Raw genomic sequence first — 26,792 nt, 5'->3', positions numbered from 1 at the left:
GGTTTCCAATCAGAATGCGAAAAAAAGGGCCTGCCGCTTTTTTTGAATAAAAATACCGTATTCTCTCCACCTCTGCCCGTGTTTCATCTTCATCCATCTCGCTCTTTTCCTCTCCGTCGATGATCCCTTCATTGTAGCCCCTCTCTGCATTTCCTCTCCTGTCATCCCCTCCCCGACTCTTCGCCCTCACCAGCCTCCAGCTTCCTCCCATCATCATCCACTCGCTCTCCCACTCCTCTCCCTTGACATGTGAGGATGCACTCAAATAGCGTCACAATCCTTTATCTTTACGAGTGGTCTTCCCTTTGTTCGTGTGTGTGTGTGTGTGTGTGTGTGTGTGGATGGGGGGGGGGCTAGTGATGCAGGCGAGCCACAAACGCTCCAATAGCCATATTCAAATCTCATTTCACACCGCTGAGGGTGAAAAGACCTGACACAGCACTCTGTGAGGGGGGGGAAAAAAGGAGGAGAGGAAGAAGAAAGGAAGAGGGCGAGAACGAGAGGGAGGAATGTGAGAGATGGGGAGGAGATGATGGTAAAGACAGCGCCGAAAGTGGAGGAGGAGGAAGAAGAGGAGGAGGAGGAGGAGAGGAGCGAGGGACATGATGTGGGAGACGAGGAGAATAATGGCTGCTGGCATCAGAGCTACCTACAGTATGGTGAAAGGGGGAGGCGGGGAGGCGAAGAATGAATAACGCACGGCCGGTTTCTAAAAAAAAAAAAAAAAAGGGGAGAGGATGGAGAAAGGAGAGGGCGCACAAAGAGGGGTGAGAGAGAGAGAGAGAGAGAGAGAGAGCAGAACATCAGGAAAGACGAGTTGTGACGGATCCCTCACAGTCAGCAAGCCGTTGTACTTTTTTCACCACAGTCTCTTTTCTATTTTTCCCCAAATCACATCTCTCCACCTGACTCCCTCCTCTTTTCTCTCAGGTGAAGCTCTCCTTGTTGTTCTTCTTCTTCTCCCTCTGCTTCTCCTTCTCTTTGGCTCTCCACAACCCAACTCCCTCCCTCTTGCTGGCACACCGTGCATGTTTATGCAAATGAGGTAATTAGGAAGCTGCTCGGCTTCCTTGGAGCTCGAAGGTTTCAGAAGAAGAAGAAGAAGAAGAAGAAGAAGAAGAAGAAGAAGAAGGTGCGAAGGGAGGAAAGAAGAGGAGAAGTGGACGGACGAAGATCTTTTGCTTTCGGTGTTTGTTTGAAGAGAATGCCTGCCTGTGTGTGTATGTGTGTCAGCATTACACATCCATACATTATCACATATTCTCTTTAAAGTGCTGTATGTTTTCTCGGTGTGTGTGTGTGTGTGTGTGTGTGTGTGTGTGTGTGTGTGTGTGTGTGTGAGCGTGCACTTTAATATGCCCTGTACTTCTCTCTCTCACGCCTCAACTGTCCTGAAACACTTCGGCTCCCCTCGGTTTTCTCTCTCTCTCCCCTCTCTCTCTCTCTCTCTCCCTCTTCCTCCCTCCTGCCCCGTCCGTCTGTTTTTGTCCTCCTCATCCCTCTGACATATCCACTCATCTCCTCCCTTCTCTCTGTCTGTTGTCTCTCTCTCTGTTTCTGTCGCGCTTGATTTAGTCGCCTCGTCCACCCCACCCCCACCCCTCCGCCCTGCCACATATTTTTCATCCTGAGCTCAAACTTACCGTCACCCCCTTTCATCCACAGTTGTTCCGGTGTTTTCTCTCTTTCGGGTCTGTCCCCTGTGTGACCCCCATTGTCTGTTCACGCGCAGAACAGAAGTCGTCGCCATGACATCTCCCCCAAAAGTGAAGCTAAAGCACCTCCATCGCCTCCCGGTGGCTGTCCGCGGTATGGGCCCTAAACCCCGCCCCCTCACAATGAGACATGGGCCAAACTATGTCAATCTCAAAGTTCACGTCAAACAAATGTACTTTTATTACCATGTTACAAAAAGGGGGTGAAATCAGATTGACAGCAAGCGCAGGTTTATGGGGGGGACTTTGGCTTCACTTTTGTCTGCTGTAAGTGCAGACCCATCGTCCATCTCCATGGGTACACCTCAATCCCACAATGCACGTCTCCATGACCTTGCATGTGCATTTTATAAGCTGACTGGATGCTCTAGGCCGCTCCTGGGTCTGACTTCCTGCCTGGCTTGATGCGGTTTTCTGTCCACTTCCGTCAAAGTCACACCACGTGTTGGCTCCGTGGAGCGGAGTGGAAAGCTGCCTCTGGGAACGCGACCGGCGGAGCGCTGTCTCGAACGGGCTGCGATCTGCTCCGGCAGGTCACGCTGTGGCCAGAAAAACAAAGCGGACCCCCCCCCCACCCCCACCCCTTTGGATTCTGGTGGTGACACCTAAATGTGTTGCGCGATGTCTCTCACAGCCTGTCAAACCTCTGCGCCGGAAAAGAGGTTGGCCTCCGTGCTTGTGTCTCCGTCTGCATTTCTTGTTCTTCTTATCGGCTTCTGTCTCTTGCCTCAGATCGCGCCGGAGTTATGACTAATCAGATGCGCCGCATGCTGCGAGCGCTCAGACGCATACGTGCAAGCGTAAACACACTCTGGCAGACGCATTACTGTAACGTGGCGCGGGAATTATGCACAGGCTAATGAGACCTCACGTTCATTCACATGGACATGCGCTCACATACGTGCGCTGTCGAGGCGGCTCTCATCTCTCGGGGCTTGTCTCCTCAGGCTTGATATCACGGCTTTTATCTGCTCCCCCTTCCCTTTTGTCTCATGCTCGCTCTCGCACACACAGGCGCAAAGTTCTACGAAAAAAAACACATGCCCACACACATGCACACACACGCGCACACACACACACACACACACACACAAGTCACCTCATGCCATCACTCCCCGAGTTTTCAAACTTTGGATGGCAGCTTCCTGTCAGGGCATGAAAGCAGCGGGGAAAGAGATTTCTAAACGGGGAGGAAGAGATGGTGAAGAGACAGGGGAGGGGTGGGGGGAGAGGAGATAAGGAGCGCTGACAGATGTTCAACTCGACGCTTTTTGCCCCACAGAGGCGAAGAAGAGGAATGGATCCGTCCTGGCTTTTCTCCTCCTCCTCCATCAACTTCCTTCTCCTCCCCGTCTTGTCGCCCCCCACCCCCCCCCTTGTAAAACCCGCGATAAACAAAACTGATCTGTTCCCTTTGATCTAAGAGCGACGACGCTTTTAGGTAAATTCAAATAGAATCCAACAAAACGGAACAGACGATGAACAGGATAGACTGGCGGCCCCCTCACAGGCAGCCATTCAAAACAGCGGCGTGGCTGACAAGTTACCCTCGGTTCAGCTTCAAGTGAGCGAGCTGGAGGCTTCACACTCAGACTGAATCAATGGAGTCACAGGGCCACTCTCGCGTTTTAAATTAGGAGGATAATAGTCCTTCTAGCCAATTAAGGAACACCTGTGACAATGATAGCACCCACTGTCCTCATTACTGTTACTTACCCGCTACCTAGCCAGAGCCGGTGTGTGTGTGTGTGTGTGTGTGTGTGTGTGTGTGAGGCAGAGGAGGTGGAAGGAAAAGCACTAAATCTGATTGAAAGCAGGATCTTACTCACAGAAACACACACACACACACACATGCACTCAACGCATATTATCCGAACACCTGCAGCCGTGCAGCAGCGTGTCTCTAATATGAATTGATCGTCCTCTGTCCCTCCGCCGCCGTCACTGCAGTCAGGAAAGAGCGGGCGACTACACTCGATCTGGCTTTGGAGCTGACAACACACACACACACACACACTCTCACTGGAGCCAACAGACTGCTGTAGATGCACTTGCACGTCGGGCCTGTAAGATTGACCGTTTGTTTCATTTGGCCCGCCTACAAGTATGAGCTCTCTCTGCCTCGCACCCGGTCGGGCAGCCTGGAGGCAACGTATGTCATTTATCAGGGTGAAGGAATGACAGCCACAGCTCTAATAGTAAATCATTGGCAGCATTATTGGACGTCCCCTCCCTCGCCGATATGGATTTGTGTCGGGAAGCTGGGGGAGCCTGTTATAAATCAGTCAATAACACACAGGAGTGTGTGCACGCGCAGACTTCCGCAAAAAAACCCCCTCCCACATCACTTATGCTGACACACACACACACACAAACCAACACATCAGAGATGATAATAAATGTAGTGATAACCAGACTGTGACAGGAGTTGTGTTTTTCTAGTGCGGATCACCCGCGGCCTCGATTCTGCTTCCTGTCCTCTGCAGTCCTCGATACTCATTATGAATCATGTTGAACGGGATAAAGAGACGGATAGAACAACATGTCATGACATCACATCTTTGTACCTAACAATTGTTAATTTTCAGGTTGATTCAACACTTACCAAATTAGTGATCACATTTAGGAGAGTGGTGTGGTAGATCATGTTGAATCCAAACCAGGAAGTAGACTCAGGAACAGATCCGATCAAACATCAGATAGTGATGTAATTCAATTCAATGTTTTTCCATCACGGTCCTCGAGGCCCCCTGCTGTGCGTGTTTTAGATGTTCCCCGCTCAAACACACCTGATTCAATGAAAAGATCTTGAAAGGTAAAAAAGTTCAAAGTCCACACCGCAGAAGCTGCTCTCTCCCACAGAAAACACGGCTCCTTAAACACCTCATCGGTAGTCCCACCTTTAATTCTGCGACTTTGTGACATCACACAATGTCACCATGTCACACGTTTGCACAATTGACATTGTTGACATAGCACGTAACAATTGATTTGCAATCAGAGGAGACTGGGTGTTCAGGAGGTGGGGCAGATATCCAACTTAAGAAATCAGAATCAGATCAGAAGTGAAATCTGTATCGTCTGTAGCCTCGGAGATAAGGCTGCTTACATCTACAAGCTAATTGGGGTTCAAGGTATAAGTATGGGAGGACAACAGATGATACACTGAGGAGTGAGGAAGGAAGTCAGTGAGTTTGACTGAATGCAATGTGAGTAATAAAACCTTAATGCATCACCTCATCCATGAATGTCTGTGCCTGAGTCACGTCAGATAGATTTTCATCAGCGATGGTGGATCTCCAATAATAAAGACAGCGACTCCCAGGATCTGACGCTACATCGCTGCATCACCAAACACTATTTGTCTTGACTGTGAAACCCCCAGCGGCTGAAAATTACATGTTGTGCATTTAAATGAAATAATTGGGGAGGTCAGAAAGTGAGGTCAGCAGGTTAACAGCATTGTCCCGTAACGGCTCCTCTTAACAGAGCTGTTTGTAGTCTTTAGTCTGGCCTCCATTCCCTGTTCAGTGAGCCATGATCCAATTTGCAGGTCTTAGCCTCCACTCGCCTCTCCGCGGCTCATTTCTCAGCCTGTCTGTCGTCCCTCCACCCGAGGAATTCATATTATTACACTTGAACTTTAGCATGACCCAGACTCTGAAAGCTGTTAGCATGACAATAGCGCTCATCATTTTAGGCCCCTTCGCGGTGTCACAATGTTGATAAGGATTTACACATCTGAGGACTCACGCCGAAACTAAAGACACAGAGACGCACTCTCTATACATCTACTCAAACAGCACATGTTCCGGGATGGTCTCGGCTGCTTGGCAAAAGCCACCGCTGTTAAAACAGATTAGGCTGATGGGGCCACTTCTTCAGCGTAATTGACTGGCAGCCGCACTCTTAAAAGACGATTTCTGACACAGAGCTCAGTACCATCATCATCATCATCATCATAGAAAAAAGAGAGACGGTATGGCTGAGAGAGAGTGTTAAAGAAGAGGTAGAGGAGTAGAACAAGTGCAAAGATAAAATGGGAGGAAAATGAGATCAAGGGAGAGGGGCAGCAGAGGGGGGAAGAGGAAGAGTGGAGGGAGAGGATGGGTAGAAGTCGAGACAGATTAAGAAAACTGAAATGGAAGCTGGGAATTTAAAATTCCAAAGGGAAGATGCGAGATTAAAGTGGAATCCCATCTTTCATCCGTTGCTCAGATCATAAACCTAATTGCTGTGAAGACTAAAAAACTCTGCATTTGACAACACAGTCGGAGCTGGTGGAGCCGTCAGTTCCGTTAAAAACTCGCAAAAAGTTTGCCCCGACCGACAGGATGTTTGCGCTCTGTCGACACATGAAAGCACGAGGGCTCATTGGACGAACAGTGCATCCTGACTTTTTCGAGAGAAAAGACACGAACAGCTCTCTCTGTTGCTAAATGTTTGACTCATCTGAATTCCCTTAGCGGGAGCTCATGTGTGAACTTTGCTTTTTCACATGTAAAAATACAATATTTTTCCAATGTCATGATTATTTCCATGTGTGAACAAAAAGTTCGAACATAATGTCCCACGTGAATTTGTCATTTTCAGAGGGGATTGTCCACATTTTTTCCACGTATGAACGTAACGTCAGCTAGTGTTAGCATCTTTAGGTAGTGCACAAGCTGGCCACTGCCAATGCAATGAAAGGGGGAGATGGAATGACATATTTAGCGGCTGAACGTCATCAATAACACCTGTAATTACATTCATTTAAAGAATAATTAGCTTTTTTTCACGTGTGCTGGGAACTCATCTAGCTCAGTTCACTCTTGCACTGGACGGCATTGGCTTCTGTCAATTTCTCTGCCAGGAGCATCTTCGAGAGGTTTTCTATGATGTGGGATAGTTTCAGTTATATTTGCTATGAGCTCGAAACAGCCGGCGGGTGCATTGAATTGGGCGTTGATTCTCCGAGGCGACAGCGCTGACAGTCAGCGCTCAACCATGTGTCATTTTAACGCAGCGATCATATAAATAAATGCCTTAATGCATCCTGAAATTTCGGCAGCCTGGTGATAATGATGCATGTTTATTACAGATTTTAACTACAGTATATATTCATAATAAACACTTTTATATTTTAGACATCTTGGCGTACTTTGATTTCAGTGAGGGCCGATGAAGTGGTATTTTTCCCGGAGCATATGGCTATTAGGGGTAAATCTGCCCACTCGGCTGCTCTGTGATCCATAACAAATGTCTGGGCCAATCTGGTTATTCTGTTGAGTCAGGGTAATACTGCCCGAAGTCTTGTGGTGTTCAGAGAGAAACCCAAACGCAGAGAGACACGGGAGATAAGCTGAGGTTTAGGAAGGTTTTATTTGAAGAGGACGGCTGGGAGTTGAGAAGCGGCGGTGAACGGCGTGGGCAGGCAAGAAACGACAGGCAGATTGGCAGGTAGGCCGCCGAGCGAGCAGGCAGGCAGGCAAGATAAGGAATGATCCCGGGCACAAGGAGAGGCAATTAGTACAAACTTGGAATCAAAACATGCATTACTTATTGTTAAACTGGGGAGGGCTGAAACAGCGATCGGATGACAAGAGGATGGAGGGTAGGAACGATGTTTAGATGATGAGCTGATGGAAGGCAGATGTGCAGGCTGAGCAGGTGAAGCGAAGGGGCTGCAATCAGGAGGGAGCCGGGAGAGTGCCAGGAAGAAAGCAACGCCCACCACACACACACACACACACACACACACACACACACACACACACACACACACACACACACACACACACGGAGGAAAATGAGGCCTTGTTCAGGCATCCAGCCCAGTTGCATTTTTTTGGACATATCCAGACTGTATCAAGATTGTTTTTAGAAAGTCTTGCCACCCAAAAAAAAAAAAAAAAAAAAAAGACAAGAAATGCAGTTTTTAGCCAAACTGGATCCAAGCCACGTTTGGAGGTGGTTTGAAATGTGATTCCAAGTGAATATCCAAGTGTCTTCTGAGTCACTCTCGACGCAACAAACAACGACAAAGTCAAATCCAGACTGAGGGGAAACGCGTCAGAGCCTCTGAGCAGAATCCATGCTGTCATGAGCAGTGTTTTGTCTGGTGCATAAGAGGAATTCTGCTCCAGGATTCTCGTCTCCATCTCTATGCTTCCGCATTGGAACGTTGTGCTGTTTTCGCCAGCAAACAGCAGTGAGCACGGTCTGTCTTAGAGATCTGCTTTGAGAAACAAGTCTGATTGTCTGAGCAAAGCCCGGGAGACACGGGGGAAGAGGGGAACACAAGGGAAATAACTGAAGGCATGGCCAGGACCGTGACAGAAACAAAGCAGGAGATGGGCCTGACACCCATCTGTCACCCACCAACTGAAACACCTTTAAGTGTTTGGCTGCGGCTGCATGTTAACAAACCAATGCTGCTGTGGTCGTGGATACTTTAACCCACATTAGGATTGGAATTTAAACTGCCAAGCAAAGAATGAGGAATATGCCAAATACCACTGCAGTTACTGGGTTTAAAGGTGCATAAAGCAGTTCTGAGGAAAGGCAGTTGATTGCCGAGTCTCATTGGCAGCTTGTCAATTAAAGACGACCTGATTTTCCGACCTGAGAGGATTTCGGCGCGCTCTTCTTCGCTCACTCACTGTAGTTTTCAAACAAAAGCCACTGGATTTATCTAAAGCACTTTAAAGCAAACCTTTGTCTTGGTATCTTTTAATAATTGCCCTCTTATTTGTCGCTCAAAATCACCAGCGAATCGACGCTGACATCTGATGTCTGTGGTGTTGATGCTGTCTGTCACACTCAGACTGTAGCCAAAATCTGACAAAACCGCAACGCTTTTAAACGACTGAAGCCATGCCTGCTGCCCTCTGACAGCCTGTCACAGATAGAGTTGATGCAGCAGCATGCTCTCCGCCTCGTTTACTTTTTTAGGGGTGGAGGAATAGCAGGTGCCCGGCTCCAGCAACAATGGCCGAGTCAGGCAGATGTACTGATTTAGCCTCGCTTTCCCGCCGCCTCGACTTTATGTCCTCTCAACGGTATTATATGCTGGGTTTCCCCAAAATGCTGTGTGTACAGACTCAACCACAAAATATGGTCCAGACTGTGTTAAACTGTAGCCACCAGGTTATATCACCGTCTGCCTCCCTCCTCTGCTCTGCCTATGTCGTGAGTTGCAGGACTGTGTGTCTGTTTGACCGAGGGCGGGGCCGGGATGCGTGCACACAGAGCACAGCAGAGCAGAAAGGCAGAGAGCAGGGCTGAGTCGAGGTTCAGGCCTGTTTACTTGTGCTTTAGACCATTAGACCAACCAACATTTTGGTTAATCTGATCACTAACACCGCTCCCTCTCTTCATTCACACTCTAGCACACTCAACCGTCGCTGCTCTCTCTTTCTGTACGTCCGTCCGTCTCTCTCTCTCTCTCTCTTTCTTGAGGGAGGGAGGGTCTGACTTCAGTGATGAACAAAGCCTGTGGGTCCCTATTTTGTTGTGCCTGCCAGACTTGTATAATGCTGCAAGATATATAAGTGACGTAGCTGAAAAGACAGAAAATAGTCATTTAGAATAAACGATGAACTTCAACCGCGGGGCAGTGAATATTTCGAGCTGTCCTGTAAAGTTTATCAGACCGCTTGAGATAGTGCAATAAAGGCGCTTTATCATCCTCTAAAGTCCATTTGTGCTGACATATTTAAATATTACAATGGCATTAAACTAGACATATTTAGTTTACTTGGCAAGGTAAAGATGCCGAGCGGGAATTATGTTCCTCTCCGCTCTGCGAGAGTCACATTTATCACATATTAGAAACCCTATTTTATGGTGCTGTCAAGAAGCCAGCCATCTTACTCAGCGTCAGCTCCCTCGGTCACTGGCTGGTTCATAAATACATTACACTCTCTCATTGAATATACTGATGGTCTCAGTAACAAAGTAGTGTGTTGTTTTGAACACTCGGCGATAGGTGTCAAAACTGGTTTGTCTCAGGTCACCGAATGAAACATTGCCTGACACAGCTGATGAGACAGGTGTGTGTGTGTGTGTGTTGTCTTTGTGCATGGGGTGTGCAGCCTAAGTTCTCGAGGGACACCCTGCCCTGAAGTGATTCTGATGGCATTAGCGACTGTCTGCATGGTCCAACGGTGCATTATGTTTCCTCCGACACACACACACACACACACACACACACACACACACACACACACACACACACACATCTGAGACAACCACCAGGGATCTGCCCCGCGTCTTCCTCATATGCTCAGCGTTGCCTTGCTCATTTTGCGGCCCAGCCGCACGGCACCGCGTGCGCACGCGTGCGAGTGTTCTCGGGCGATAATATTGTTTCCCTCGCTGTGTTTTGACACCACGAGAGAAAGAATTTAAAGAAATGCTAAGACGAGGCACTGCTGTGTTAAGTTGGCGTGACAGTCAGATCCCTGGCTGTCAGTGAGTGCTGTGCTGGGCTCAGCATTGTCCCAAATCACCTGACATGCACGCACGCACACACACGTGCACACACACACACACACACACACACACACACACACACACACACACACACACACACACACAGACTCACTTCCAACCTAGCTTTATTTTTTTGCTGAGGAAAAAGAAAAAAAACCTAGCTCATCTTCTCCGACAACTTTCAGCACCAATCTTTATAACTTCTAAAACTCATAATGCAACATTACAGGGAGGCTCTTTTTAATAACTTTTCCCAGTAGAAACTGAGGATTATGTGCTGCAATGTGTCAAATACAGTATCACTTTATTCCCAGACGTCCCGAATCCTTGAGAAGTACATGTGGGCTGCCTGGCACAGCTACACAACTGGCTTCAGTCACACACATAGTGTCAATGGATGCACATTGTCAACACAGTTTATTGACTATTTATTGCAAAAATGTAAAAATCCAGCTTCTTGTACAGAATTAAAGGGTGTGTATCCACTTCCAACTTTAAAAGTGTTGTGCAGTCAACGTTTATATTCTGTCCTTGACTATGGAGATATTCTGTATTCTGTATTGTCACGCTGTCCCGTCAACAGTTAAACTTTCCGTATCGTTGTGCACTACGCTTCAAACAGTCTTCTCATGTTTAACATTCATGAAACTCTGCTGTGGAAGTTACCAAACCATCTTATATCTCTTCCCTCATTTAAATCTTATAACTTAAGCACAGTAATTATGTAATCTTAGATATCCCTCATGTACACACTCCTGCTGGCAGAACTGGGCTCACGTACTATGCTCTAATAAACAGAATTAACTTTGAACTGCTGGAGTCTTACGCTCCCTCTGAGATTTTAAAGCTTTGCACGCTGATGTTTGTTTTTTGGGTTTTTTTTTAATGATGCAGGAAACGTTTTTTTTAAAAAATTATTTTTGTTTTATATTATTAATCCTTTGTTTATTGTGAAGTTATTTTGTTTCTGTTTGCTTTTGCTTCTTGCCCTCAGGTCTGTCTTGAAAAGAGAGATCTTAATCTCAGCGAGAGCGCCCGTTTAGATAAAGATTAAAAACGGAGCATCCCTTGTTATGCAAAGATTTATGGACCTGTTGTTGCTGATCTGAAAACCTTCTTCCTATTTAATGAGTATGATGCTGGCAGAGCAGAAAAGCCTAACAGGTAGATGGTGCATGTTGGTTGCACAACAAATAACTGGATAGATGTGAGCCACTGGAGATTACAGAGATTACAACCTTTACATAACAATGCACACATGCAACCACATGTCTTCTTAAACACTGATAATGCCCATATATTAAATATCATGGCAATATAGCAGTGGACGGAGTTAGAGGTAACACAGTACAGTAATATATTACCTTCAGCAGTGACAGGGTAAATATAACGCTTTTCAATTGGGATTTGTGGTGATAGTGTTACTGTTGCTTTGTCAAATAACACATAATCACCTGAAGTTTAGACCCACCTGGTCGCTTACATCCTATTTAGGCTTGTTCAAAGGCGCTCATAATGATATGAATGTTTTAACTTTTGTCCCTCAGTCCCTCACTTCATTTAACGAACACCACAGCAGAGAGGGATTCATTCTGATTTGCCAGCACTGTAAGCAAAAGAGGCAGAAAAAAGAGGTGACTCTGTACTTTTGAAGGTGTCATGAAATCCTCGTTTATGCCCATCCCTCAACAATTTATATTATTTTTAAAGGAGAAGAAGAAAGTAAAGGGACTTTTTTCATAAAATGAATGTGAATGTTTGATCGCTCAGTGTCTGCCAACAAAACCAATTCTATTCTTCCTGCCCGGTGCTCGTGGGTATGTTTTGTTTTTTTGTTTTTTTTGTTTTTTTTGTTTTATTGTGTTATGTTACTGCCAACAGCGTGGATGTCTCTCCATCTTTTTCTGTTTAGTTTTCACCCCAGGACAGCCCGTGGAGTAAAACAAGCGCCCCCAGTTTGGAAGGCCGATGTGTTCTGCCTGGTCAGTCGAATCGAGTTCATTCAGTTGCCTTTTTTAAGCCCAGCTGAACACAGTGTTTTAGTCAATGCAGACCAGGTTAATCCAAAGCCAGTTCAAAATGCCTAGTCATACTTCTGAGGGAACTAACTCACACATCTTAATAACTAGTGAAATGTTATATATTTTGCAAGTCACCTGTCCAACTCTGGCACTGAGTTTTCCACCCACCTGCGGCAGCAGGTGTGTGCATCCTCATTAGTTTGTCTGCTGGAATAGCAAAGCCCTTACAGTGTGACTGCGAGCCTCCGTGCACAATACCAGGACCTTGAAACTGAAGCAGCCAAATGAGATTCAGGGTCCCTTTCACACCTGTGCTTTTCCTTCTGCTAAAATCTCAAAATGTCCTCTTTAAAGGTACATGAGGTGCATCTGCGATGTCATGCATGGAGCACGAATGCAGAACGTTCCTCTTTACACTTTTCATTTACTTCACACAGCGAAAGTTCTCTGTAATTTAAGAAATCAATGAAGAACACTGGAAGCTCACATGACGGTTAGTCTTTGGCTTCCGATTCCTCATCTCGAGCCTTCACTTTTGAGCTCATTCGGTGACTCACTGAGATTCATTGCTTGTTCCCCCTCGGGTATCATACATCAGATTTCTGATCTCAGTGTGAACACCCCAGCGAGGGCTGAAAATACAGCTCTTCGCTGCTTTTTTTTTGTGTGTGTCTTATATTCAAATTGGCAATAAGAAACGCCTTGAAATGAGGAGTGTGTTGCCCAAACCCCTCGTGGATCCACAGTATGTTTTTTTTTTTGTTTTTTTTTGCGTTGTTGTTTTCCATCCAACCTCTTCCTGTGTCTGTCTCAGACTGTCGCAGTGAGTGTGTGTGGGAGGGGGAAAGCAAGTTTTTCCATGGCTCATCACAGCCTTTAGCTCATGGTGCAGCTAAATGGGTGACTGTATATCCGCTATCCCAATTAAGGGTGTTAATGTGTGAGAGTGTGTATGTTGAGGAAGTGTGAATTTGCTTAGCGTGCGCGTGCGTACGTGCGTGCGTCACAACACAGCAGCGAAGCAGGCCTCGTGCGCAGTCTCTCTCTTTCTCGCTTTTTTTCTCTGCTTTTCACACACACACACACGCGCATTCATCAATCGTCATCGGAAAGCATGCTTGAGAGGAAGCGAAGGGACACTGTGAAAAGACAGTCGGAGTAAAGGAGCAGCGATTTTATGGTGCAGAAAAAAGTTAAACATGCAAAACAAATTTGAGAGTAATGCAGTTTTTTTTCCCCCCACTACACACACACACACACACACACACACACACACACACACACACACACACACACACAACACCCTCGTCCAACCGTTCCTGCTAAGCTGTCTCCTGCTTAATTGTAGTCGCTGGTAATAGCTGCAGGGTCTCTCTAAGAAGCTTTGTCATGGGAAATAAAACACAGCAGAGTAAGAATAAACTTCCTGCCTCCACAGGAAGCAGCTGTTGCCATGGTAAAGCTAATTTTAAAGGCTGTTGTTTATTTATTTATTTATTTGGAAAGACAGAAACAATGGACCGTTTTGAGAGATGGCACATACTCGTATGCGCCGGGATAATAAACGGATGCACAGGTAGAATAACATGATGATTATTAGGCAGAGGCTCGTGTGTCGCTGAGGGGCGGCGCGTGACTTTCCCCTCTTTCTAATGTTTCTGGTATCTCCACCCGGCTTCAGCATCTTACAGAAGATTATCACGGGGCTGTGTGAGATCCCGGCTTCTAAATCACCGCTGTCCTATTTTCTTAGCTTGTAATGAATAGCCTTTAATATCATTATCCTATACAAACAAAGTCTGCTCCCCCACTGGCACTTAATCCTACTGTCGGATTTACTGCAAACAAACACATTTGCTGGCACGCGCACATGAAGGGAATCACACCTACGCATGTATGTTTGAAGTTATCTGCTTATGTTTGCTTGCGAAGACACACATATGCCAACAGCACATTCATTTCTGACTAAAGATAAACATTCACACATGATCACGCAGCTTGAAATAATCGTGTGTGTGTGTGTGTGTGTGTGTGTGTGTGTACTATATGTGTGCAAGATTGTGCCCACCGTATGTCCGGCTCTGCACATGTCCTGCCTCTCCTTGGCTCCTTGCCTCTTCCTGGCCGCCCCCTTTGGTGGCTAGTTAAGAGCAAGGGTACTAGCAGCAGTCCAGTATAGTACGGTCCAGTATAATGCCTTCACTTATCCGCCGGCTGCCAATCAGTTGGTTGCACGTAAACACCGGATGAGCCAAAAAGAGAACAAGAGTTTTTTGGGCCGCTCTGCGCTCCTCTTATATTGTTCCTCATTTGTCTTTGAATCCTTAAAATAACACGTGGTACTCCTTGCCAGCGATGAGACACGCCAACACTCCTTTTCCAAACAGAGACTCTGCAGTATTTTTACACGAGCTGGTGCACTGTGTGAAATTGCACACTGAATTAATGTTGGCCTTAAAGGTAAAATATGCCAGCGTTTTAGTTTAGCACATTCAAAGATTAACTAGAATTATCAACACAATGTGAAGAAATCGCAGCACTGAAGCTATGTCAGACGTGTTGGTACTGTGTGGCAGAGATAATGAGGTTAGCATGCTCAGCAGCTAGCCCCCGGGCCTGAAAACACCTCTTTCTCCAAGTGGTTCCGCTCACCTGGAAGTCTGACTAGCTGCATGACTAACTGAGCTAACAAGCTAACAGTAACTGCAGTCATGTAGGTATAAACAAAGTACAAGTGGCAGTGGTTAGCAGTTACTAGCACTGTGCCCCTAGTTATTGGGAGTATGAAGAAAAATGTCACCCAAGTTTGTTGGAAATGGGGAACAGCATAATCTGGTAAAAAAAAAACAAAAAAACTTTTTACGGTAATCTTAAAATTACCTCAAGTGATGTCAATGCTAAATTGCATTGTGGGTAATGTAGGCTCCAGGTTATGGAAAATAGGTCACTGATCTGCTGTTGGTGATGTAATCCTTTAACACAAAGAGAGTAATGTGGATATAATGACCAATGGATTGTATTAGAACAGGTTGAACAGCCTGGAAAATCCAGAAAATTACAACTATTATGCCAGTTATGCCCAAGACAGTTCCTTTGCTTTAGCGCTAAACAAAGGGCTCAAACAAGTCTGTTATTTGTTAAATGACAAATAAATAAGTCTTTAAACACTATATCATGATATAAGAATATCCAAAATCTAAGACAATAAGATATCACACCTTGATGACAACGTAATATCAATTTGTGCAATAGCAGTTGTGTACTGAAACATGCAAAAAGCATTCAAATCTGCGTGTAGAAGTGGGTGTTTATGTAAGCTATATTCACAGATGAAAGTGAATCCATTCATGAGTTAAGTGGTTGGAGATGGAAGAGCCATTTCCTCTCCCACAACACCGCGATGGGCCTAAATGAATCGTCAATGAATGTGCAATGACTGTTGACATTGATTTACTCTCCGCTGTAGTGCCCCTCTGCGCTTGCCTGATTGTGAGAGGTGATTGTTATCCATAAGCCACGCATTCTGTTATGCAGACAAGGAAGTTCACGAGGAGAGAATTTGCTCTCGCGGGGCGAAGACACGGCAAGAGACTGATGGGGGGGTCTGGAAAACGACAAGCATTAAATATCTGTGAGCTGTGAGGCGATGTTATGACACAGGGTGGTTTAGCGGTCCAAGGGAGCGACTGCAGAGGCAAATTCCGGCTTCTCTGATCAAACTTCCAGGGAGTAAATGCATTCAGCTGATATCTATTTCCTGCAGTGCCAAAAACCGCATGTTAATTCAATCAGAGCATTTTTTCCTCACGTCCAAAGTCTTTCAGAGATCTGCGACGTGTCAAACGAACGTGATAATCATTTAATTCCTCTAATCCCGCTGTCATCGCCTGTTGTCTTGCAGATTTCGGCTGGGTTGCCATGACGAGCGAGGAGTGTCCTGTGCCGCTGGGGAGCATTTCCTCAGCAGGGCCAGGGCAGAGCGAGGACTACGGTTCGGCGCATGCTGACGACATCATCGAGGAGGTGGGTCCGGGTGATGATGTCAGTATCGGCAGTGACCTGAGCACCCTCGTGGTGCCCTTCCCAGAGCTGGCGCCCGTGGTCTTCTTCTGCCTGAAGCAGACCACCTGTCCTCGCAACTGGTGCATCCGGATGGTCTCCAGCCCATATCCTTTAATTTGCCGGAACTGGCCCTCTTAACCTGGAAGATAATCTTCATCCCCAAACCTCCATCAGCCGCTAATTGTTCACCTGTCTGCATTTCACCTCGAACCTCACGTTCAGTTTGAAAGATGAAGCTGTCCTCGTGCAGCGGTGCACTTTACACGGTGTCTGTTTTAACCGTCTGCACCTGCCGCTGTTAACCACATCTTTAGCCTCTGCTGTTCATTGCCACACTGTTCATGCAGCGTTCAGTCCCTCTCACTCCTCCACCCTTTCATCTGCTCATCCAACACCAGTGCTTCCCTCCCCTCTGTATCCTGTCCCTCTTTTTTTTTAAGAGCCTTTTGTCGCTGCTAATCCTTCACCCACTCTCGCAGAGTCACAATTTATCTCCTTTGTGATATCTTCTGTCTATTGTCTGATTTGCGTTCCTTTGAAACGTCTTCATCCATCTTGACTCCGACCACCCTCCCATCCACCCTCACCCCTTTATCTTGCGGATTTGCAGTACAGCAGACATTCCTGAATCTTCTCAAAGTAAGTGTGTTTGACATCCTCATACGACTCCAACTGCAGTGATCAGCATTGCACTGCTTGAACAATGGAATGTGTGTGTGTGTGTGTGTGTGTGTGTGGTTTTACTTTGCGCCCAGAACAAGCAATTGTCTGTTTGCGAACTGCACTGACAGTCGCGGTGGGACTAAGGATGATCCTTTCACATTAGGGACCGACAGGACCACACTGGGCTGGCTGCTGCAGGACTGTGTGTGAATGTGTGTGTGTACATCGCAAGTAAAATATGACTATGGCCCTACTTACTCCCACTAGTCGGAGTGCAGGGCTCGGAGGATTGCGATGGCGGTGTGATATTTGCTTGGTCAGTCGGTCGGTTCAGAGCTGTCTGAACACGTGACTTATTATTGTCATGTGTAAGGAACAGCTGAGCCGTCAGGGCAACCGGTCTCTCGAGCTTTTCTGGCACTTTTCCATTCACTGCTGTTAAGCTGGTAGTGCATTTATTTTGAAGGATGTTTTTGTACTTTAAATGTTTCTTCAAAATATGATGCAGGTAATGCATCCTGCACAAACGGTGAAAGTGCTCTGCTCCGTTATGCTTTTTAGTTTCTTGTTCTTTTATTCAGGATTTTGTGTCAGTTTCTTGTGCATGTAAAAGAGTTTTAACTGAACAAAAGGTCAAAACACTGCTCCTGAAAGGCTTCTCAGAAGTCTCCTTTAATACTGAAGTGACTTCTTGACATTTCGCAAGTCTCACATTCAGATAAATTGGCCAATATGGCCAGTTTGCCATGCAAAAATGGATTTAGCGCAGGTGCTCTGTTGTTGTTAGTGGTGCTGGCTCAGGCGTGTATGAGCTGACCAATCACAGCAGACTCTGTGTTTAGGAGGCGGGGCCTTAAAGAGACAGGAGCTAAAACTGAGCATTTTGGACAGAGGGGGACGCCTTACAGTATGAGAAAACGGATGTGTTTTTTGAGCACTAAATCATGTAAGCCTTTTCTAATCAATAATCCAAAAATAAAACAATGAACCTGAAAATAAGCACAAAATATCCCCTTTAAAATCAATCTCTTTCTCTCCCACAGTATTTGTGTCTATGTCTCTTAAGGCCTGACACGCAAAAGCAAAACAAACACAGTGTAACTAATAAATATATGATGGGACACATAGCAAGAACTTATGACTTTTCCAACAATATATCATAATAATCACATCCATCCATTTTACAACTGTTCCTAAAATAAAACTAATTGCAACCAAGGTTTTCCAAACCCGGCATGCTAATTTCAAATGGGAATTGAGATTTTTTGTTTCTTTTTTTGATTTAACAGCAAAACAAAAAGATGCACATTTTAAATCCAGTTACTAACGAAGGATTGAAATATGTAATATTTAATGCAATGTTTATCCAAAGCGTGTGGTGCCAGATATACTTTGGCTTCTTTAAGACTGCAGGATTACTCTCTCTCTCATAACAACTGCCTGAATAGTTTGATGAAGATACTTTGTTTGGCAGTAGTTATATTTTATATTATCGACTAATCACTTGGCTTCACACCACTCCCTAAACTGCAATAAGTGATTAAGTAGAAGTGGCAAGAATTTAGGACATTAGATACTATTCAGTATACATGCACTCACAGCTATTCATATTTTTTACTAAAGATACTACCTCTGATCAAATTTTGTCCAATCCTGTTCGTGACGCCAATTTATGTTGGAGAGAGATGTAGACTGCAGCTTGTGTGTTCAAAGGGATTTAATTGCAACAAAACTGAAACTTAGTGTGAGTGTACATAATTATACAGAGTCAAACTATTACGTTTTGACTGCATGTGCTCTTGGCTCACACCATTTTCCTGTTATGAAACCAAAATGTCCCAATGAAAAAGAAATAACAGGAGTGAGAACTTAACAATAACACATCCATACACTGTGTCCCCAATATATTCAGTAATGCAAATACACAATACAATAAGTTATTTGCTGGTTTTAAAACTTTTGAAACTGACTTCGCTCCACCATCATATGTTAACTCATCACTACGAATCATACCAACAGCTGTATTTGAAAAGGAAAAATCCTATTCAGAATGTGTCGCACCTTTCTTCCAGTTTAAGTTCTTTACCACAGGAGGCGCCAGAATCAGCAACACCTTTAAGACCTTTACCTGTTGTTGATTGGTGAGAATTGAGGATTGTGGAATGAGGAACTCAGTGTTGAAAACAACAGAGATTCAAGTGAAATATGAAAAGAAAAAAGAAAAGGAATGAAATCAGTGTTAATGATTTGAGTTTGAGCAAAGGTCTGAATGTAAACACAGAGACTGTTCTTTTTTCTTAAAGTATTAAACCAATGCCTTGTGAGTTGTGAGTTTGAAAAAAAAGAAGAAGAAGAAAAAAAAAACTGTACAGGGAATTGAAACTGTATCACAGACAGACAAATGGGTGACCAGAAAATCAGGAAGACAGAGGCAGAGTGTCGGCAGTCAGACGGACAAAACTGGACGGAGAGACTTTCTGTTTGCCTTTCAGACTCCATCTTTGATGTTTGGAGGAAAAGAGGTTTCAGAAGGATTTTACACTGCCTGCTAATGGCTCAGCTCCACTACTCTCAGTTGGCCCCACGCCACGGGGTACAGACATGCCTGCGCATACGCACACACTGCACACACACACACTATCCAAATCTTATTTCACATCGTCTTAACTTCTATTGCAGCTCACTGGTTGCTGGATGCCCAGGGTGGCTGCACTGTAAGCATGTTAAAACAGAGACACCTGTCTGTGTGTATGTATGTGTGTGTGTGTGTGCGCGCACGTGTAAGAGAGAGAGAAGGTGCTGGATGAATATAAAGTGAGTGTGAGAAAGGTGAAATGGATTGTGTGTGTGGTGGTTTGAGGGATTGAGGTGATTTTACAGTCATGGAATCAGCTCGGAACACACGCGCAAACACACACACACACACACACACACACACACACACACACACACACATACATGTACACTTGTGGCGATGAAAAGACCAAGCTGATTTCTAAAAGGTTACTGTTGCTCATTGTGACTTTGATAGTTAATACATTTTTCACGCTAGCTGACGTGTACACTGTTGGGGGAGTAGCTGGTTTCAATTACATAACTAAACATAATGAAATTTCAAAATAAATGCAATTGTCATAATTTAATGAGGAAAAAATATGGAACGAGATTACAATTTCTAATTAAAATATTGCTGATTACCACATCGTTACATCTGAATATGTTATTTTTCGACAAAAACAATTCTGTTGCTTTGCGTGTATGCTTTGTATAAACTGGGCAGAAATGACTTCATTTAGCATTTGTCCAGACGACAGGTCAGCAAAGCTGTTTGGATGATTTGAAAAACAGAATACAGTAAGCAGCATGAAGGAGTTAGTCTGGTTGTCTGGCAGCAAATTATTACATATTGCACAAGTACTGTGAGGTTTACACAGCCTTGTTTAAGTTCAAATTTTAAAAAGTTATTTTTTTTTTGTTGGTTTTTAAGGTAAGCAAAAAGTAATCAAATGTAATAAGTGATGTTACTTTGATGAAGTACCCATTAGATTTTGGACAGGGTAAATAGAAACCTAAAAGTAACCTTCCCAGCACAACAAGTGTGTGTTTGTGTATGTTTGTGTGACCTTGTGTGTGTGTGGGATGGCAGCATATTGACAGGCTTTGTGCCTTTACTTCAGTAGGACTAGGATAATATGTGTGTGTGTGTGTGTGTGTGTGTGTGTGTAGGACTTGAACTGGAGCAAGAGTTTGGTGTGTGATGTTTGGTGCTCTGGAACAACTATTTGTACCCCTTTGAGTATGTGTATTGATCGCACTGGAGTAGACAGTACTGTATATATAGATGTGTTGGATCGGTTATGAGTGCAGCACCTTTCTTGTGTTGTTTTTGAATACTTTGATGATGATTACGCGGCGCTCTACCGAACCACAGTGATGCAACGACAAGATAAGACTCATTTCACTGTCATCAAGCGGTGTTTGGCCTGTACTCGGTGCAGTTTATCTGAAGTGGATTGTGATTTTGTCTAGATGTGTGCGTGTGTGTGTGTGTAGGGGGCAATGAGTGGATGTTTCACCATCTCTTTGCAGATCAATAATTCTGTTCACCACACAGTAGCTGTGAGAGGCATTCAGTGACACACACACACACACACACACACACAGAGCGATGCTCTCCCACGCTTGCCTGCAGCAGAGCACCTGGAGCACCTCTCTACATTGCACCCCACACACTTCTTCGCCCGCTCCCTATTGTTCTTGCTCTGCAGAGTGCACATTCACACTCTATATGTGCCATACAGCAGAGACAAACCCTAATCTCTCATTGTTTTCAAAACTCATTTTAAACACACACACACACACTTAAAAATATGCCCTTGTTCTTGCTCCGCCAGCCGAATGTTTGAGCTTCACTCTGTAGAGTGACGTACGTGCAGCTTTCGACAGTAGAAGGCTGTTTTCACATTCAGTGCTGGTAGTGTAAACTTTCTATGTGCTCATTAACAAAAATGAGCATGAATTGTGACATCACAAATAGTTTGGAAAAAAATTGTTGCATTCTGTATTCTGGAATTTAAAATGAGGGAAAAGGAAGGGGTTGCTGTTTATCCTGCATGAATTGCTGCGCACATATTAGAGAGTTTTTTGATGTATGCCTTAAAGGTGCCATATGTAAGAAATGGCCAGCTGTAAAATTCAGAATCAAAACACATAGGGAGCAGCATGTCAACAGAGCAATCACTAACTGCAGCTCACAGTAGCTGCCTTAGCTCTTTAGCTCGGTTAGCTGTGCAGCTAGCGGTTCGGACTGGGAGCTCTAGGACCAGGGGAGTTTCAGTGTTCGCACAGCTAGCGTGAGCGCTTCGGACCAGGATGTGTCGGGGCTATAGCTGGTTAGCATGCTAACTTCAGTAGGTATCTCTGCAACCCTTGTTATAGACATCAGAATATCAGAGCTGCTGTTTGTTCACACTGTGTTGATCATTTCTGCACATTTCTAACAAGAAATCCTACATCTTGGCCCTTTGATACACCCTATTAATCACTTTCAAGTATTTCGATGCTGATAGCTGATGTGAGGTACGTTTGATTTCATGCGCATCATGTTACAGCTAACTTTGCTTGTCTCCTTTTTTGCTCCCTTTGCTCATTTTCGCCATTGTCGCCTCCTCTCCCCGCCTTCGCGCCCTTTGCTCACATGCCAGACGCAGGACGCGTGCTAAGCCTCATTCTCATTTTCCACTTCTCCATCATACACTTATTTAGTCCTCTCAATTCAAAGAAGCTCTGCTCTCCGCTCTGCTTCACGTCGCACTCGGAGAGATGCTGCAGCAGCTGCTACTCCCTGTCAGTGCTGATAGCAGATCAGATGTTCGCCCCATCACGGCCCCACTCACCTTTGATGGATTCATTACGGTGCGTCGAAAGGCACATATTTGCCTTCTGTGGCATTCTGCTGCATGCACGCGCCACCATATGCATTGCACTGACTGACTGAGTCAAGCGCTGTGCATCATCTGAACGTGCTTTTTTTTCTGAGCGATTAAATTTTCTGAGACTTTTGAGAGTGCGATTTCAGATAAATACAGGTCACAGCTTTTATCCTGTCAGTCCATCGTATGGGAGAGGGAGAAAATACTATAATTCCACGCTCAAGACGTGTGTTTTGCGTTGTGTCTCAGCCTCGCAGTGACGATTATCCCTCATCAGCGCTTTATTCTGCGGATGGAGATGAGAACGCGTCGGGTCACTTGAACTCCATTATGCCTCAGATAGCGCAATTAACAGCATTCAGTGAAACCTCACCTGTCAACAGTTACTCACCCCAGTAGACATTCGTATGAGTGTGATATACCGGCTTGTTTTAAAGAACACCTGTTTAAAAATCGGGTCTTGTGTGCTTGTCCGTTTTTTTTTTGTTTTGTTTTGTTTTTTTTTTTGGCTTGCAGCTTCGGAGTGTTTTAGCTTTGTCAGCGTGCGAGAGAGGCGTTTTCTATTGTGTTGCGCTCCGTTGAACATTGGTGTTGTGTCTCGGACCGCATCGTTTCTGCACGGACCCACAAAGTGTGGGTTCTAATTGCAACGCAGGGGCAATTTTTTAAAGTGAAAACACCGGGTAATTACTCCCAGCGTGCAGCATTTCAGAAAGGGAAATGTGCTGGCGTGTGTATATGAGTTGTTTAGATGAAGAACATTGACTGATGTATAGCTCTGGGCGCCGGCGGTTGTCTCCCCCTCCGTGTCTCCCCCCCCGACGTCTGAACATCATTACAGCTGCATACGCCTCGCTATATTTTCCAAATACCGTCTTCTCTGTGTCGTTTTTTTGCTTCCCCTCCCTGAAATGAGCTTCCCCCTGCCACTCTCACACCTTTCTCCTCGTCCTTTTTTCTTTCCATCAGCTCCTTCTCTTTTTACCACCGAAGAGTTGATGCCAGTATCCATCCCTCTCCTCACATTACCTCACCCTCTCCCCTTTTCTCCCTCTGATTGGCTCCAGCGGTGTGCGAGCAGGAGTGACCGGCCTCTGTGGCCCGTGGTCCTCTCCGGCCCTGACAGCTTGTTATCTCCATGGTGACGGATGGCTGAGGCGTTGCCGAGCCTTGCTCTTAACTACTGCTGAGGATAGAGCGCACACCTGGGACACATCACCCGGCCTCTCTCTCTCTCACCTCCCTGCTCTCCCTCCTCCTGCGGGTTTCTCTTTCTTTGTCTCAACTTTTGCTCCTTGCCCTTCTGTTTTTTCCGTAGACTCTAGCCGGGGAAGTTGCTGCAGGGCTACGCGGTAGATTGATGCCTTTTCTTTTGTGATGACACTTGCTGTGAGGTGTGCCACTTGACGGATGTGTGTGTGTGCGTGTGTGTGTGTGTGTGTGTGTGTGTGTGTAGATGCAGAATGGTTGTTCCGCTTGTTTTGACAGACGTTCTGTTAAAGAACATCAAAAGGGCTGTCTTTAATTCACGGCGACACTCTCTGATTCATCTTCGTTCCGTTGCTTGTTCTCTCGTCTGTTTTCTGTCATTCCCTCCTCTTTGTATTTTGCTCTCGCTCACGAATTAAATCACTCCTTTCGAGGCATCAGTTCTCCCTTCCTCGGGATGTTGTCTCTTCCCCACATTTCCATTTACGCCTTCATCTTGTGCAATAATGCGAGTGTTACACTTATTTTAATGAGGCCCCGCTTCAAGTATGAACTGCTGTCCTTTTACCCCGGGGAGAGTCTCCTTTTTTAAAAAAAGAGGTGCAAACATTAACGAGACAAACCTCAGTTAAGGATAAATAAAAACTCATTAGAATACTAATGCTTACGCTTCCAAAATAAATCCCATTGCTAATGTTAATGCTCGCGCCAATACTGATTCTAATAATTCCCGCCCTCCCATCACTCATTCTCACTTCTTTCCTCTCCTTCCCATCCTCCCTCGCTCTTCTCCCTCGGGTCCAGTCCAAACTCCATTAGTGCCTGTACTGTGTGAGAGAGGAAGAGGAGATGAGAGGGGAGCATTGGAGAAGAGATGAAGGGCTTAAAGTGACTCTAATGACTACTGTAGTACCAAGCCTCAGTGCATACACACTCTGTGTGACCTCTTTTGCGTGCATCACTCTTTCATAGTAGTTCAGTTGCACCGAACATGTGCCTTTTTACACCGAGGCAGCTGGAAGTTCGCAGTATGTAAATGCTTAAAGATAAAGAGGAACACTGAAACGGCGTGGGTAATGCTGCGTTATGTTACCCGCTCGTCCCATTCTGTTTATTTCCCTGAACACGCGTTGTACATTTTTTTTCCCCCAAAAATGAAAATCAGGCTTTTTGAAAACAAATCTTTTAAGTGTATATGAAATGTGCCTCGCCAGCATTCCTCGTAAGATTCTTTGAATAATGAACGGGGACGCGCGTGCGGTTGGGCTCGTTTCGCATGCCAAGTAACTGCTGCTCATAAAGTTTACATACATTAGTCAGTTGTAGCAGACTAAACATGACTAAATGGCTTCCTCCCAGAAAAAAAAACAAAAAGAAAAAAACGGTCTGGTGTGCTCCAGCAGCACAACGCATAATGACAACTAATATGTTGTCATATAAATTCACCACGGAATCTTCTTCACCAGCTTCTCCACGGACCTGCAGTGTGTTTACATATTTATCATTTGCATCTATACATGCTTCAGTGTGTGTGTGTGTGTGTGTGTGTGTGTGTTTTCATGATCCACCGCTTCTGTATTATGGATTACATCGACAGTGCTGTTGAATTGCAGCCATAAGTAGTTTTCATTGCCACGTTGGTGGAGGAGAATCACGTTCAGATGGCTTGCTGACATTCTGCACCTATGGCGTCGCCGCTGTCTTATTCGCTGTTGTGTGCTGCCCTGTGTGTTGCAGCAGTACATTAGACAGCAGCGCCTATTTGTCTGAACTCGGCAACGGCAGGGCAGATTGCTTTTGGATAAACTGCGCAGATAAACGTCAGAGGTGCACAAACAGAAAAAAAAAAAAAGCACGCGCGCACACTTGAACACACTCACGTAAGATTGTTTTTTTCTCTCCCTCTCTCTTTTTGTTTTCTGTCCGACATCGTCCCATTCCTGCCGCCTTGTTTTTTTTTGTTTTTTTTTTTAAACTTATAAAAGAGTCATGTCTTCCTTTTTATGTCAGCTCAACTCAGATATATTGCTTTACACAAACTGGGACTCTTGAGAGAATTTAATAAGTCATTTAATGGCTCCATCACCACTAACTGCAGGGTACATTTTATCCAAGTGAGTGCTTTGTAGTTTGCTATTTCTCATCTATTATCCACAAAGTGCTATATAAATTGTATGAGTCATTCTGCACTGGCGGTTCGTCTGTTCTGTGCTTCCGACCTCCTAAAAAAAAAAAATTCCCCCGGAACAGATTCGAAAAATTTCCCCCCAAAATTGGATACGTGATTGAAGGAAGTCGGAGTGAACGCAATAATGAGCCTGAAAAGGCGATGGCGGCCGACGAGCTGTCAGGTCAAGTCAGGGAACAGGCCTTTGCAGGTCCTCAGTCAAGAATCCTAATCGCATGTGCAGGCGAGACAACGTCGGTGGAAGCGATATTTAAAGCAACATTATGTGACATTGTGTAGGTTTATGTAAAACTAAATCCCACAACGTGCCAATTTCTACGTAATGATGCTTTAACTGTTCTTTTCAAACAGCTGTCTTAAACGTCTGTCACCGAACTTGACTTGCAATTCGGCATCATGTGACCGGTTTTGATTTATGGCGGACGGACAGATATCAGCTTTCATGCATATCAGGCAACAACACCATCTGATCGAATAGATAGTGACGTATGACATGATACCTTTTATGTATGCTGTAATTTGGGGTGCAGTGACCAATATTTGTTTTTTGTTTTTTTTTAGAATATCTGTATTAATAAATACATGTTGGCTGTATGTTCACCTTTTTGTTCCATTTTCCGTACTGTGAATACATTTTTATGTAGAGACATTAAGCGAATGCTAAGGCAGTTTTTTTTTTTTTTTTCTAAACTAAGGGTGAGGAAGGGTCCAAAGAAATTATTAATAAGGTTGAGAGGGCTTTTTAAAGAAACCAAAATAAAGACAGCCGGCCCAACCTCCTGTACCCCCCCATCCAAGCAATTTCTTACAGTTAATAAATAATGAATAAATTGCATAACAATTCTTCACTTGCAGACACAAGCGCAGCTCCCGCTGCTGTCTCGCGGCTGCAGGTGTTTAATAATGAATGATAAACAGATTATTAAAGTGGCACGTGGACATTAAAACTCAGCAAAGTGATCCAGGTTGAACCTCTGTGGCCTTGGAAAGTCTGTGTGCAGATCTGCTCCCAGTTTCACGTCGT

At 45.0% G+C, this 26,792-nt stretch overlaps 1 protein-coding gene across 6 annotated transcripts in view; it reads left to right on the top strand.

Moving 5' to 3' along the window:
- cacna1ia (calcium voltage-gated channel subunit alpha1 Ia) overlaps positions 1–26,792 on the top strand; it is a 159,999-nt gene that overhangs the window by 26,950 nt on the left and 106,257 nt on the right. For 4 of the 6 annotated variants that reach the window (XM_037089683.1, XM_037089682.1, XM_037089681.1 and 1 more), the window contains exon 2: positions 16,116–16,380. In XM_037089683.1, coding sequence (XP_036945578.1) covers positions 16,133–16,380 — 248 coding nt within the window. In that variant the 5' untranslated portion in view covers positions 16,116–16,132. Of the gene's footprint in view, positions 1–16,115; positions 16,381–26,792 lie in introns of those variants that run through there. The other 2 variants (XM_037089679.1, XM_037089678.1) reach the window with 1 other exon arrangement.

This window comes from Acanthopagrus latus, chromosome 23 (genome assembly GCF_904848185.1).
Source record: "Acanthopagrus latus isolate v.2019 chromosome 23, fAcaLat1.1, whole genome shotgun sequence".
NCBI lineage: Eukaryota > Metazoa > Chordata > Actinopteri > Spariformes > Sparidae > Acanthopagrus > Acanthopagrus latus.
The sequence above is the reverse complement of the archived record's forward strand: the minus strand, read 5'-3'. Positions and strand labels throughout refer to the sequence as shown.